The 14,538-nt window shown below is 50.3% G+C and overlaps 7 protein-coding genes across 7 annotated transcripts; 4 read left to right on the top strand and 3 right to left on the bottom strand.

The window, feature by feature from the left end:
* Positions 1-471: 471 nt before the first annotated feature.
* acoA (aconitate hydratase ACO1) lies at positions 472-3,301 on the bottom strand (the record flags this gene model as incomplete). Its single annotated transcript, XM_056631367.1, has 5 exons — positions 472-2,680; positions 2,781-2,800; positions 2,887-2,958; positions 3,085-3,102; positions 3,266-3,301. 5 exons carry the CDS (start codon positions 3,299-3,301, stop codon positions 472-474), a joined length of 2,355 nt encoding a protein of 784 aa, XP_056486918.1.
* Positions 3,302-3,609: 308 nt separating this feature from the next.
* N7509_006731 (uncharacterized protein) lies at positions 3,610-3,960 on the bottom strand (the record flags this gene model as incomplete). The annotated part of the gene is made up of 2 exons (XM_056631368.1): positions 3,610-3,638; positions 3,687-3,960. The coding sequence occupies 2 exons, from the start codon at positions 3,958-3,960 to the stop codon at positions 3,610-3,612; spliced, it is 303 nt and encodes a 100-aa protein (XP_056486919.1).
* A 480-nt stretch (positions 3,961-4,440) lies between these two features.
* Positions 4,441-4,987, top strand: N7509_006732 (putative C2H2 finger domain protein; the record flags this gene model as incomplete). Its single annotated transcript, XM_056631369.1, has 3 exons — positions 4,441-4,481; positions 4,548-4,778; positions 4,843-4,987. The coding sequence occupies 3 exons, from the start codon at positions 4,441-4,443 to the stop codon at positions 4,985-4,987; spliced, it is 417 nt and encodes a 138-aa protein (XP_056486920.1).
* A 442-nt stretch (positions 4,988-5,429) lies between these two features.
* On the bottom strand, positions 5,430-6,596 carry N7509_006733 (uncharacterized protein; the record flags this gene model as incomplete). Its single annotated transcript, XM_056631370.1, has 4 exons — positions 5,430-5,510; positions 5,574-5,910; positions 6,037-6,376; positions 6,437-6,596. 4 exons carry the CDS (start codon positions 6,594-6,596, stop codon positions 5,430-5,432), a joined length of 918 nt encoding a protein of 305 aa, XP_056486921.1.
* Positions 6,597-6,660: 64 nt separating this feature from the next.
* N7509_006734 (DNA-dependent ATPase RAD54) lies at positions 6,661-9,427 on the top strand (the record flags this gene model as incomplete). The annotated part of the gene is made up of 4 exons (XM_056631371.1): positions 6,661-6,671; positions 6,899-7,565; positions 7,625-7,708; positions 7,757-9,427. 4 exons carry the CDS (start codon positions 6,661-6,663, stop codon positions 9,425-9,427), a joined length of 2,433 nt encoding a protein of 810 aa, XP_056486922.1.
* Positions 9,428-9,953: 526 nt separating this feature from the next.
* N7509_006735 (uncharacterized protein) lies at positions 9,954-12,220 on the top strand (the record flags this gene model as incomplete). The annotated part of the gene is made up of 3 exons (XM_056631372.1): positions 9,954-10,300; positions 10,363-10,876; positions 10,940-12,220. 3 exons carry the CDS (start codon positions 9,954-9,956, stop codon positions 12,218-12,220), a joined length of 2,142 nt encoding a protein of 713 aa, XP_056486923.1.
* A 431-nt stretch (positions 12,221-12,651) lies between these two features.
* Positions 12,652-14,167, top strand: N7509_006736 (uncharacterized protein; the record flags this gene model as incomplete). The annotated part of the gene is made up of 4 exons (XM_056631373.1): positions 12,652-12,673; positions 12,970-13,227; positions 13,300-13,795; positions 13,915-14,167. The coding sequence occupies 4 exons, from the start codon at positions 12,652-12,654 to the stop codon at positions 14,165-14,167; spliced, it is 1,029 nt and encodes a 342-aa protein (XP_056486924.1).
* Positions 14,168-14,538: the final 371 nt, after the last annotated feature.

A 14,538-nucleotide genomic window follows, 5' to 3' on the forward strand; every position in this document is an offset into this window, starting at 1 on the left:
CCTAGCCCAGGTCCGCGGGAGGTGCTACTAATAGAATATCCTGATCTTCCAAGGCTGCAAAGATCTGCCACGGGAATCTTTTACCATTACACTACGTCTTCTACGTTATGAATAGGAAAATAATTTGAACAAAAGGAAATGTATGCATGCTATTTTGACATACAAAACAATGGAGGGTAAATCAAAAACATATATCCATTGTGCCGACCCAAGAGGGAATCCAACGCGAGGCCGATAGGCCTAAGAAACAAGATCATAAAAATTTTTCCCAGAGCGCAACTCCTCGTACCCGGCTCAAAAAAGGGACAAACGCACACACACAGCGACAGCCCTGATAATTATCCCCAGGGCAATGTCACTTTGCTCTCTGGCTCGCTCAAAGTCACAAGAGAACATAGTTTACACAGGATCCCCTCGGGGCTCCCGAAATAACGGGGGCGAAGTAGACATCATAAAGGTAGATGAGTCTATTTAGTTGGCGGACTTGCGAGCCATGGTGTTCAGGGCGGAACCGTCGACGAACCACTCGATTTGGGGCTCGTTGAAAGTGTGGCTGAGGGAGACGTCGAAGGCAGCGCCACCGGCAGCGGGGTGGACGCGGAGGGTCATAGGCTTGCCGACCTCAAGCTGGGTGCAGAGCAGATCAACCTTGTCCTCGGGCTTGATCTTGTCGTAGTCGGCGGGGTCGGAGAAGGTCAGGGGCAGCATACCCTGCTTCTTCAGGTTGGTCTCGTGGATACGAGCGAAGGAGCGGGTGATGATGGCGAGACCGCCGAGGTGACGGGGCTCCAGAGCGGCGTGCTCACGGGAAGAACCCTCACCGTAGTTCCAGTCACCGATGACAACCCACTTGACGCCACGGGCCTTGTAGTCACGGGCAGTGGCAGGGACAGCGTCGTAGGCGCCAGTGAAGGCGTTCTTGACCTTGTTGGCCTCACCGTTCTCCTCGTTGATGGCACCGATCAGCATGTTGTTGGAGATGTTGTCCAGGTGACCACGGTACTTCAACCAGGGGCCGGCCATGGAGATGTGATCAGTGGTGGTCTTGCCCTGGCACTTGATCAGGATGGGGATGTTCTCAGCATCCTTCTTGTCCCAGGCAGGGAAACCAGCCAGGATCTGCAGACGATCACTGTTGGGGGAAACAGCGACGTTGATGGACTCGCGGTTGGCAGGGGGAGCCTGGTAGGTGTCCATACCGGGGTCGTAGCCGCGGCTGGGGAGACCCTCACCGGTGGGCTCCTTGAGCATGAACTCGTTGCCATCCTTGTCCTTGAGCTTGTCGGTCATAGGGTTGAAGTTCAGGGTACCAGCAACGGTCATAGCGACGACAATGTCGGGGGAGGCGACGAAAGCGTGGGTGGCGGGGTTGGCGTCGTTACGGCCAGTGAAGTTACGGTTGTAGGAGGAGATGATGGAGTTGGCCTCACCCTTCTTGATGTCCTTACGGTCCCACTGACCAATGCAAGGGCCACAGGCGTTGGCCAGGATGACACCACCGTACTCCTCCATGGTCTGGAGCTGACCATCACGGGCAATGGTAGCGCGAATCTGCTCGGAACCGGGGGTGATGGTGAAGATGGACTTGGACTTCAGGCCATGGTCCAGAGCATCACGAGCAATGGAGGCAGCGTGGGACATATCCTCGTAGGAGGAGTTGGTGCAAGAACCAATCAGACCAACCTTAAGCTCCTCGGGCCACTTGTTCTCCTTAACGGCCTCCTTGAACTTGGACAGAGGGGTGGCCAGATCGGGGGTGAAGGGACCGTTGATGTAGGGCTCGAGGGTGTTGAGGTCAATCTCGATGATCTGATCGTAGCGGGCACCGTCGTCCTCACGGAGGTCCTTGGCGTACTCGCGAGAGAAGTCACCAATGTGCTGACGCTTGGTGGCCTTAAGGTAGTCGTACATGCGGTCGTTGAAGGGGAAGATAGAGGTGGTAGCACCGATCTCAGCACCCATGTTACAGATGGTACCCATACCAGTGCAGGACAGGGAGTCAACACCAGGACCGTGGTACTCGATAATGGCACCAGTACCACCCTTGACGGTCAGGAGACCAGCAACCTTCAGAATGATATCCTTGGGGGTAGTCCAGCCGGACATCTTGCCAGTGAGGCGGACACCAATAACCTTGGGGGCCTTCAGCTCCCAAGGGAGACCAGCCATAACGTCGACAGCGTCAGCACCACCGACACCGATGGCGGCCATACCGAGACCACCAGCGTTGGGAGTGTGAGAGTCAGTACCGATCATCAGACCACCGGGGAAAGCGTAGTTCTCCAGGACGATCTGGTGAATAATACCGGAACCGGGCTTCCAGAAACCGATGTTGTACTTGGCGGTGGAGGAAGACAGGAAGTCGTAGACCTCCTTGTTGATGTCGTTGGCACGAGCAAGATCCTTCTCGCCACCAACCTGGGCCTCAATCAAGTGGTCACAGTGGACGGTGGTGGGGGTCTGGACGGAGGGCATGCCAGCGGACATGAACTGGAGAATGGCCATCTGGGCGGTGGCATCCTGGCAAGCAACACGGTCGGGACGGAGCTTCAGGTAAGAAACACCACGCTCAATGTCCTGGTTGTGGGGGTCGTCAAGGTGAGAGTAGATGACCTTCTCGGAGTAGGTCAGAGGGTGCTGCAGACGATCGCGGACGACCTTCAGGTTCTCGGACATCTTCCTAAAGCGGGCGCAAACAGGTTAGCTGTCAATTCCATGACGAAATTTTCAATTTTTCAAATTTTTGTTCAAAAGTTGTGTTGAGCAGGTGAAGATCATACTTGTAGTTGATGTAGTTACCCTATAGTTCAAATCGTCATTAGTGGCTGTTTTTTCCGATTGTCTTGGAGCTATTCGATGAAAGGCTCAGTGGGCCGGGCCACTCACAGTTTCAGAGTTGGTCATCTCGACCTTCTTGTCGAGAGGGTCAACGGTAGCGTAGCCCCGAGCCCCGAAAAGCTAGAAAAGGTGAAGGTTAGTCACTGCAAGGATGTATCATCGCCATTGTCGTCATCATCGTCATCGTGCCGACCCAGGCCGTATTGCGATGCGGACGATTGCTGCGCCGGGAGAGACAGTGCTTACAACACGGGACTTGGAGGCCTAGATAATCATCATGTTAGCATTTTCATTCACTGAAATTCGGTTCGAATATCGCCCTCGGCGGTCTCTCATTGAGAGGCCCCGATTGACGTGGACGAAGCAAGCGCATCGCCCAGCCTCGGCAATGAGAAATTGGAGGAAGTATGCAGGGTGAGATACGTACCAGCGCACCGGCACGCGCGAGGCGGGTGGAGATCATGATGAATAGCTCTAGGTACGACCACCTTCACCTGTGGTAGTAAAAGAGAGTGGATAGTGGAAGAGGAAGAAGGGAAAAATGAAAATCGAAAAGGAAAGCTTGGTGGTTTTGAGTGGGCGATGAGAGACTGGGACCGAAGAGCCGTAACCGCCGTTACCATGGCGATACCATACCGTATTGAAACTCCGTTTGGCCCGTTCGGATGCGGCAAGTTAAGGCACGGCCAGAGCCAGAGCCCCAGCTCTGCGATGCTCGGCCTGAGACATGACCAACTTGCGAGTAAATTTTCAAATAGGAATTCGGTATCTCTACTTCATTAGGATGCGCAGCTCAACAGCTATCTATTCATCCTATTCTAAGGTGCTTGACCCCTTACCATACTCACTTTGATCGAGGAGGCCATCTCGAATGAGGTCGGTAATGGCAATACGCGGCATGTGACGGCGGCAGAAACCCTCACCAATCACAGGATTTACAATTACAGGGAGTCGTCCAAGGTTGGACCAAGGGAGTTTCGGGCCAAGGGCAAAGCGCTGTGCACGGGCAGGTTTCATTAACATGCGGACACTGAACTCGGCCTGAACCCCGTTCACCCGTTCGGATGCACATGGATTGGGGGGACATGTGGTCTCTGTGGTCCTCTGCCCCATCAGGCCCATTATTAGATGCCCATCAATGGGGGACACTACGGAGTAAATGTGACTATAAATCAATTCTTTATTTATCGAAATCACCTCCCTAAACAAATAACCGATGCTGGATGCGGTCATTCCTACACGGGTGAAAGTATAACTAGACACGAAACTATGTTCTGTTACTAGTATTCCGTACTCGTAGTGTACATTTCCGGACCGACAACATGCAAACGTCATAAAATACGGGGGGGGGGAAAGGTAAAGAGGTAAACCGGTGACGAGCAGCCGAGGCGTGCCGAACGGGCTTGCCGCTGGGTTGCCGACCAATCACCGCCCGCCTGTTTCAAGCAGCCCGCTGACCCACGCTGGTCAGCGCAATTTACTCTTCCAGGCCAAGGTTGTCCGCTCTCCACTCCGCCCCATATCCCTCCGGAAATCGGTGATATCTTTTTTTCTCTATCTTCCATCGTTTTGATACCACTAGTTCAGCGATCGGACATCAAGATGGGTGCTCTCCGCAAAATCAAGACTAAGCGTCGCACCAGGTACGTGGCATTCACCATTGGGTTACGGGGAGGAGGAGAGAGGGCGGGAATTTTGAAAATTTCCAGAAGTGAATTTAGAGGAAAAAAATTTGAGATCTGCATATTGACTCCCAACAGAGACTATGACCAGGTTATCGCCGACGTCGACTCGGCGCGCCATCTCGCACAGTACAAGGCGAGCAAGGATCCAGAGGATCTGCCTGGACTCGGTCAACACTTTTGTGTCGAGTGCTCCAAATGGTTCGAGAGCGACTATAATTTGAAGGCGCACACCAAGGGCAAAAACCACAAGCGCAGGTGAGTCGCAAATCACTTTTTCCGCCGTCGCAAGTTACTCTGCTAACCATCCAATTCTTTTTAGAGTCCGCCTCCTTCAAGAAGAACCTCACAGCCAGGAACTCGCCGAAGCCGCCGTTGGTCTGGGTGTCGTCGAAAATTGGAGGGGTCACATCAAGCGGGCAGACAATGCGGCCGACAAGGCCGACAAGATGGAGATGGCTGCTTGATTCGGGTCTTGAACTACAACAAGCATAGATGTCGAGATTCCCAGCATCGCGCTCTCCTCAATTAGATCGCCTTCCTTTCGACAAAAACAGCGCATTAACGACGACCACGACTTTTGACCTTCGGATATTCACGAACCTACAGCTGCAAGGCGGTGGAGCTCACGTGAAACAATTTTTTTTATAGCCGAAAGTCGCCGGATGTCCGTTCTGCCGGTTTGCGGCATCGCACAAAGCCACCGGTCATCGGCACATCCACCCGGGCAATGCGGCATCAGGGCGAAATTTACCCCTTACCACCAGTACCCCGGAGTAATTCCAATAGAAATCCCTCAATACCAAATAGGAGCTCTAACCAGAAAGGGTGTTTCGGTATATCTACTTGTCTTGGCCAATCCCACTCTATGTACACATTAGCCACACTGTTAGACTCTTAGACAATGCCCTAGATTCCACCCTCGGCTGGCACCCCATGGGCCACCCCCGGACTGCTCAGAGCCTTCATCAACCACTCGTAGGCCGCCCACTACCCGATTATTAATGGTCAATTGTCTCGGTCTGGAATGGGCAAAGTCGAAAGAAAACATACCTGTACTGCATTCACAATAAATGCTCTGATACTGCAGATCCCGAGCCCCCGATAGAAAGCGCGCACTCCCTCGGCTCGGTAAACTTCCCGTGCAATCTGAAATGAGTTCAAGGTCCGCCGAGAACGTCCAAGTAGAGCACGTCCCTCCGCCGCCTCCCCCACATGGTCATGCATAGTTTGCGCCTGCAGTCTCGTCTTCACCATGTCCAGCGGAAAGACCGAGCCCCAGGTGACAATGCCTGCAATGCCACCGCAAAGAAGCACCTTGAGTGTAGCTTGATTGGAACTTTCATTCTCGGTTGTCATCAATCGTTTGCATAATTCGTAAGACCAAAAACTGCCAGGTCAGTCAGTATATATATCTACTAGTAGTGGTAGTATAGTCATTTGCAGTGATGTACATATAAATATAGATATCAAGTGATAGGATGCGGGGAGGATCATCAGGTAGTGCATAACTTACTAGAATCCGTAACCAATTGCGTCTCGCGCACCAGTGATGGATCCGCCATAATACAGACCCCTCCACCCACGGTGGCGATATATGTCCTTGACAACGGTCCAGGACGATACCTCCGGCCGGGAGTCCAATTGCGCACGGCACTTAATGAACTCGGTTGGCGAGGACACAGTCCAGCTGGCCATGCCACCAACGGCACCAGCGATCCAGATTTTGGACAATGACACACCATCTGGGTTGGTCGTGTCAGTGATGGAGCTATCAATCGACTTCAATGTACGGTTGTAAGCCACAAAAAGGATAGCATTAAGCGCTCCATATCCTAGAATCGGAGCGGCCGCACCTTGATAAAACGAATTAGTACACGGGCTATTCAACTACGCAACTCAATGGCAGCACGAACCTCGAACGAGGGAGCTCGCCTTCTCGAATCGGCTCAGATGTGACGTAGTAGATGCATCTGTGCGATTGCCGGCCTGCAGCCGCACCTTAATTACGTCGAGAGGATTTCCGATGACAATTCCAAGCGCACCACTAAGGTAGCCTGCCCAGAAATCCGACATCCTTCACTGATCGAGAAGTGTGAAACTCCATCGCTTGCGGGCACCCATGTGAATCTGGTTGCCAATGGCGGGGTGGTAGAGGATCACGTGATAACGCGGCAGTTTGGCGGAGCAGGCAGACGCGAGGCAGGCGCGTGAGGGCAACAAGTTACAACTTCGGATTTCAACAACAACAAAGAAAGAGGAGTGTACAGAGGGGTTGATAAACGACCTGGGAACGTTAACTTGGAGGTTCAACATTATGTGCGATCTTTGTTCTGACCCCTCGAGTCGTATGGAGTCCTTGTTAACAAACTGCCCAGGTATCGCCCGCGTCCACCCGGTGCCGATGGCGGCGTAAAGACACCATTGCAGCCCAAATCCGTGAATGCTGTTGATCGCCTAGCCAAACCATTCAAGTGCCCCGGATCAGCAACACCGACAAGAGTTTCAGAGAAACCAACAAGGAAGAGACGAAAGGTCAACTATGCCAATGCCGACGGCAGCGCCGAAGAGGGAGCGGAGAAGCCATACACAAACGACGACCGACTCGCTTTGGCGACACGGGAGGTGAATCGATTCCCGGTCTTTAAGCCCAAGGATAAAGATGCGGCTTTTAGAACACGATTCCGAATCCCATTCATAGACAGAAATACGGAAGGCTACAATCCCGATCGCCCTGCACCGACGTTGGGTCTCCGGACAGGTGCGACTTTTATTGCCAAGCCACTGCACGACCCAAGTGGTGAATTTGCCATCGTTCTCTATGACCCAACTATTGATGATATCGCCGAAGAGCCTCAACCAAAAGAGCAGGAAGGGCCAACGGAAGCAGATGCGCCGCCGGAATTGGACGAGCCCCTGGTACATAAAAGTTTGGCAGATATTCTTGGTCTGAAGAAAAAGGTTGAAGATAGGCCAAAAGTGCCTGTCGTGATTGACCCGCGACTTGCAAAGGTTTTGCGACCACATCAGATCGAGGGTGTGAAGGTAATGTCAATCAATGTCCGTCTCGTGAAATTCAGAAACTAATGTGGCGGGACTGGCAGTTTCTGTATAGATGTACAACTGGGCTGATTGATAGGAACGCGAATGGATGTATTATGGCTGATGGCATGGGGCTGGGAAAGACAGTAAGTGATCATGGAATTTGATGGTGAGGTTTAACGCTAATTTTTCAGCTCCAATGCATTTCTTTGATGTGGACATTGCTTAAGCAGGACCCCGAGGCTGGGAGAACAACGATCCAAAAATGTGTCATTGCTTGCCCTTCCAGTCTGGTCGGGAACTGGGCCAACGAACTAGGAAAATGGCTGGGGAAAGATGCAACCACTCCCTTCGCCATAGATGGCAAGGCTTCCAAAGCAGAGCTCACTCTCCAAGTCAAGCAATGGGCAATAGCATCGGGCCGCGGAATTGTTCGTCCCGTCCTGATCGTATCCTATGAGACCCTCCGCATGTACGTGGATTGCTTAAAGGACCACCCGATCGGTCTACTTCTTTGCGACGAGGGACATCGACTCAAGAATAAGGAAAGCTTGACATGGGTGGCTTTGAACAGTCTCAGTGTCAGTCGTCGCGTTATTCTTTCTGGAACACCTATTCAGAACGATCTGTCTGAATACTTTGCCCTGCTCCATTTCGCCAATCCTAACTTACTGGGCTCGCAAAATGAATTTCGGAAACGATTTGAACTGCCAATTCTCCGAGGTCGTGATGCTGCGGGCACTGACTCGGATAAAAAGCTAGGCGATGAGCGCTTACTCGAACTTTCCACCATTGTTAACAAATTCATCATTCGACGAAGCAACGACATTCTATCAAAATACTTGCCTGTCAAATACGAGCATGTCGTTTTCTGTAATATGGCTCCGTTCCAGCTGGATCTCTACAATCACTTTATCCAGAGTCCGGAAATCCGAAGCCTTCTCCGAGGAAAAGGCAGTCAACCTTTGAAAGCAATCGGAATTTTGAAGAAGCTTTGCAACCACCCTGATCTTCTCGACTTGGCAAACGATCTCCCTGGATGCGAAGACGCATACCCAGACGACTTCACCCCACCCGACGCCCGAGGTCGCGATAGAGAGGTTAAGAGTTGGTACTCTGGAAAAATGATGGTCCTTGACCGTATGCTCGCTCGAATCAGACAAGACACCAACGACAAGATTGTTCTCATCAGTAACTACACTCAAACATTGGACCTTTTTGAGAAGTTGTGTCGCTCACGCGCCTATGGCTGCTTGCGATTGGATGGTACCATGAACATTAAGAAGCGATCGAAGCTGGTTGACAAGTTCAATGATCCGGAAGGCCCCGAATTTGTTTTCCTCCTGAGCAGCAAGGCTGGTGGATGTGGCCTCAACTTGATTGGTGCCAACCGACTGGTTCTCTTTGACCCAGATTGGAATCCAGCTGCTGACCAGCAGGCTTTGGCTCGTGTGTGGCGTGATGGACAAAAGAAAGACTGTTTTGTCTACCGCTTCATCGCGACTGGGTCCATCGAAGAGAAGATTTTCCAACGACAGTCCCACAAACAGTCATTGTCATCTTGTGTTGTGGATGCAGCGGAAGACGTGGAACGCCACTTTTCCCTTGAATCCTTACGAGAGCTGTTCCAATTCAAGCCCGAGACACGCAGTGATACACACGACACATTCAAATGCAAACGGTGCCGACCTGACGGTACCCAGTACATCAAAGCGCCAGCCATGCTCTACGGAGATACGAGCTCGTGGAACCATTTCGTTAACGATGGTGAAAAGGGGCCGCTGAACCAGATCCAAGATCTATTGATACGACAAGAGGTTGGCGAGAGGGACGTTTCGGCCGTCTTCCAGTACATTAGTCACTGATAATATCTCGAAGTGGGATTTTGGCGCATTATGATTTCCACGCAAGGCGCTTATTGGGATATTTTGCTAGCGGCCTAGGATAGCGATTATTGGATACGTTTATTTTCAGCGTGCATTGATTCCGCGTCTCAACTTTCGAGCGTTCAATCTGAATTTTGGTTGATTCGTTATGAGCGAGCAAGTGCACTTTATCAAGTCATAAGCCCTGGCCTACCCTCGATGATCTTGGTGATTGTACTATAGCAATCTCAATTCCATATTTCTATTCACTTTCACTATTTATGGCCCACGACTATGCCCTGTACATCATCTGCACCCCATTAGTTTCAGAAATTTGTGGATCTCCTCGTTCTGTCGATGGCCAACGGATGGCCAACGGATGCCTTGATTTGTTCGGTCGGGCTAGTGGCGGGTCGGGACCGAAGGGCAACTCGGGACCGAGCCAACTTCACCTCCCCCGAATTTACTGCTATCTGCTCCCTGTCACTGATATTTGACCCAGCATATATGAAAAGCAGTGGCTGCAATGAGCTTGACTCGAGGACATTCATGCATTGTCTGCCAGCAACGCAAAGTCCGCTGTGACCAGCAAAAGCCATGCGCAAACTGTGTTCGATCCCAGGTCGAGTGTAAAGTTGCGCCCCCACAGCTAGCAAGGAGGAGGAGGAAGAACCTCCATGAGCGGGATTTGCTGGAGCGACTTCGGAAATATGAGACACTAATGACTCAGAATGGTGTCTCCTTTGATTCTGCTTTTGACGATCAAGATAAGAATATTGAGCGACAGGGCTCTAGGAGCATAAAGCCTTCCCAGGGTTCACCTGGGGACAGTATCCCTAACCAAATACCCAGAGGCCATGGAAACGAACGAAGGTCGGCCAATTAAACTGCCCAATCGCCATATTAAAATCAAGCTTATTCTCACAATAAAGCAGATATCAGAAGTGGTTCGCATATTATGACGAATATCGATCAACCGATGATTTGCTGGAAGTGTCAACCGACGAGGAGCAAGACCAACCAACTATCCATCACGCTTTTGATACGATGTTTAGCGACTTCGATACTTTCCCCTTCATGGTAGGTGGGGCACCAACTCCAATTACCCATCTTCACCCTTCTGCAATTCAGATATTCCAGCTATGGCAGATGTATCTTGACAATGTCAATCCCCTCTTGAAGATATGCCACGCCCCTAATTTGCAAGCTCAGATTGTGGGAGCTGGGGTAAACTTGACTAAAATACCAAGACCCCTCGAGGCTTTGATGTTCAGCGTATATCTGATCGCTGTGAAGTCAATGACAGATGAGGAGGTTCAAAGTACCCTCGGAGAACCCAAGTCCACTGTTCTCGATCGATATTATCAAGCATCTCAGCAAGCATTGGTCAATGCTGGATTTATGAGATCAAACGACCTAATGGTATTGCAGGCCTTCCTATTGTGTCTGGTAAGTATGATGAATTACCAATATGTTACTCATATTTCATATACTGATCATAATTCACCCTAGCTCGGCGTAGGACGCAATGTTGATCCGCGTTCGCTTTTCTGCTTGATTGGGATTGCTGTACGGATAGCTACGAGACTTGGTTTGCATCGGGACAGCGCCAAATTTGGCCTCTCCCCATTTGAAGCAGAGCAGCGGAGGCGAACCTGGTGGCAATTAGTTACCCTCGATAAACGGATTGCGGAGATGACAGGTTCCCCCATCACAGCTCTGTCATCTTGTGGGTCGGAGTGTCAACTCCCTTCAAATGTTAACGACAGTGATCTGCACCCAAATTCAAAAGACGCCCCACGGCCGTCTACTGGATTTACAGAGATGTCTTTTGGTCTAACGCGAATCGAACTTACCCTGGCATCTGTTCCAGACAGTATTCGTCCTAAACCACTCAACACGAAGGTAACACATTCCGCCCAAGCGCCCTCTACAAAGTCACCACATACAGGCCAGCAAGATTCCCATCACATGTCACCTCCTGATGCGGAGGATTATGACTCTTACTTTGATTTTACTTTCATAAAACACTGCAACCCTGAAATTCCCATCCAGCGGCTTACTATGCTGGCAACCAAAGTTGGGCTTTGCAGGCTCCATGTGGTTGAGTTTATGTGCCGAGGAGTTCCCACATCTAGCTTGAGCGAAAAAGAGCGTGACAGTACCTTTCTGAAGGCCATCGAAATGCTGGAATATGATGATGCAATTCATACCAGCGACAACCTCCGAGGCTTCCAATGGTACACCCAGCTCCAAATCCCATTTCCAGGATACATTTTTCTTTCCAGCGAGCTAGTTCACCGAACGAGCGGCGAGCTTTGTGAGCGTGCATGGCAAGCAATCTGCAACAATCATGAGCATCGGGGGCTTTATCATAATCTTGAGAGCCCGATGCATATGGCGTTTGGCCATGCGCTCCTTAAAGCGTGGATATCCCGAGAACAAGCTGAGCTTCAACTGGGCAGAGCAAGTGAGCCCCCGAAACTGGTTACTGTGCTGCGTCAAAGGTTGGCTTCTAGGTTGAAAGGCAAGAACCCCGAAGTTGTGAATAGAAGTGCGGATACTGCCAATACGGAAGTTTCTGGTTCAACTATCATCGAGTCGCAGGCAGGTATTGGGTCGTCATCTGGACTCGAAAGCACATTCAATATGCCGGGGACTTCAATAGGGGGAAATTTAGATCCAATGACTGGATCTAACTGGTTCGATTCGAACCAAATGGATTGGGTATACCTTATGCAATCTGGAGAATTTGGAGGTCTTTTCGGATGTGATGGACCAGGTTTTACTTAACGGAATCCTCTGTTTCTTTCTCTTTAGTCTATGTTTGTTGACCGTTGGACCTTGAGGGCGATTCCGGTGTAGCCGAGAATAAACGTGGGCGACAAGATATTAAGACGGGAATTCTATGCGGTCATCTTATTAGAGCTCTCTGTTCTCAAAGCTCCAGCTGAATAGTGGGTCCGATGCAAAAGCAGATCACTTGCCATATGGAGATTTCTCCTGACCCCATGTACTCGTATGTACATATGCACTGTCGGTCAAGAACATGGTTAAACGTGCCGATTATCATTTCATAATGATTCGACATTTGATACCCAGGCTTTGGTCTCGAGGTAGTTATTCGAACTAGGCCACACCTGTTATATCACACGAGTGTCGGTTATAGGCTTCTGGCTGCCCTTTTATATTCTCATTGAAGATTTCCAGGTCGATCTCTATCCATGAAGCTTGATAGTGTGCAGAGTAAGTACATCCATGGATGATGACTCCCGCCGGCGGGCATTTTGGTGATTGAGGGAGCTCTCGTACTTTTGTGACTTACATCTGTTTGCTACCCAATGCACCACCGGCGACCACCCCATACCATCAGCTGGGTAATTTCAAGAAGTTGGAAAACGATGAATCCCAGGATCTATCGTCCTCTCTCGATGTTGCAAGCCGTACGTGACCGACCGCAAAGATGTACAGGTTGCTCGAGGCGATCTTGAGCATCTTGCCCGACTGTACATAAATTCGAAATTAATATTGACTCTCGCTAGAAAATCCACCCGCTCAGACCGGCTCTCAGATCTCATCTAGTACGACCCTGATAGAAACTGGACCGCAACCGCCAATAGGTGATCTGGGTACAACCGGCTCACAGATAGGGCTTGCACCGGAAAGTGACAATTCTGTGGAGAAGGGCCGAGCTGAAGAAGTTGACCATGTTTCTCTATGGGACCAAGCCTATGACACTCTGAAAAAAGAGCAACCTAAGCTGGTCTTGCAATATGAGAAGCTTCTGTCTAGGGTGTTAGGTCCGTAAATCATCCAGCATCTTTTATTTTGCTTTGCTTCTGCTTGGGCCTGGCTAATACATTATTTGATAGATGATTCGAATCCATCATCGCCTTCATACGATGACCTTGATAACATGGAGAATCTTATCCCCCAAGGTGATAGACTCGATCGCCAGAAAAAGATGGCGGAAGCAAGGGAGCGCGGGTTGAAACACGTCGAGGATGAGAAAGCCAGCATGAGTATTCTAGGACACAAAGTCATCTTACAAGATGCCATGGGAGGAATCGCAGAAGGCATTGAGGCTGCCCAGACATATGTCAAAGGCGCGATCAAGGATGTTCCATACGCCCCTGCCGTCGTGGCAGGTATCTCTCTGGTTCTTCCACTCTTCAAAAACCCGAGCGCTGTTGAGGCAGCCAACCGCGAGGGGCTTGCCTATGTGATATCCCAAATGAGTTACTATGGTGCGATGGAGCCCCTCCTACTACAAGATCAAAAACGGACTGCCTTGGATGAAGACTTGTTCGGGCGTGTGGCTGGTTTCTACAAAATGGTCACCGAGTTCCAGATACAGAGCATCTTATGGTTCTATTGCCATGGAGTTAAAAATTATTTCAGGGCTGTGATAAATTATGACGAATGGGACAGAAAGCTGAGACTTGTCAAAAATGAACAGCAGGAACTTGGCTCAAAACTGGAAACAGTACTATTCCTGTCAAGTTCAACCATCTCAAAAATATCCGCAAGACAGCCGATGAATCTTGTGGGAAACTCGAGAATATTCGCGAGGGAGTTCAACAGCTTGTCATGTATGCAAAGGATAACGAGAAACAGAAATTTCTCGAAGCACTGCAGACGAGCGACCCTAGTGATGAGAAGGATCGCATTGAAGAAGAGAAAGGATTTATACTTCAAGGCACTACGGATTGGATACTCGGAACTCCAGAATTCCAGTAATGGCTTTACAATGACCAAACCCAGTTTCTCTGGGTCAAGGGTGATCCTGGCAAGGGAAAGACAATGCTTCTCTGTGGAGTGATCCATGAGCTGTCCAAGTCATCTTGGAACACAAGCAATCTCGTTTATTTTTTCTGCCAGGAGACAGATGAGCGGATTTCAACTGCATCATCAGTTTTGCGAGGGCTGCTGCGCATGTTTGTGAAAGCACAACCGTCACTTGTCTCATCCCTTGGGGAATTTACGAAAGATCGCATGCATGGCCGCAATGAATGGTGGGCATTGCGCGGGGTCTTTCAGGCAATTCTCGACGACCCCCAGCTTCGAACAACTTGCTTGATCATCGATGGGCTTGATGAATGTATCGAAGG

Source organism: Penicillium cosmopolitanum (assembly GCF_028827165.1).
Source record: "Penicillium cosmopolitanum strain IBT 29677 chromosome Unknown utg000008l:1.0-4398992.0:1.0-4402845.0, whole genome shotgun sequence".
In the NCBI taxonomy this organism is placed as follows: Eukaryota; Fungi; Ascomycota; class Eurotiomycetes; order Eurotiales; family Aspergillaceae; genus Penicillium; species Penicillium cosmopolitanum.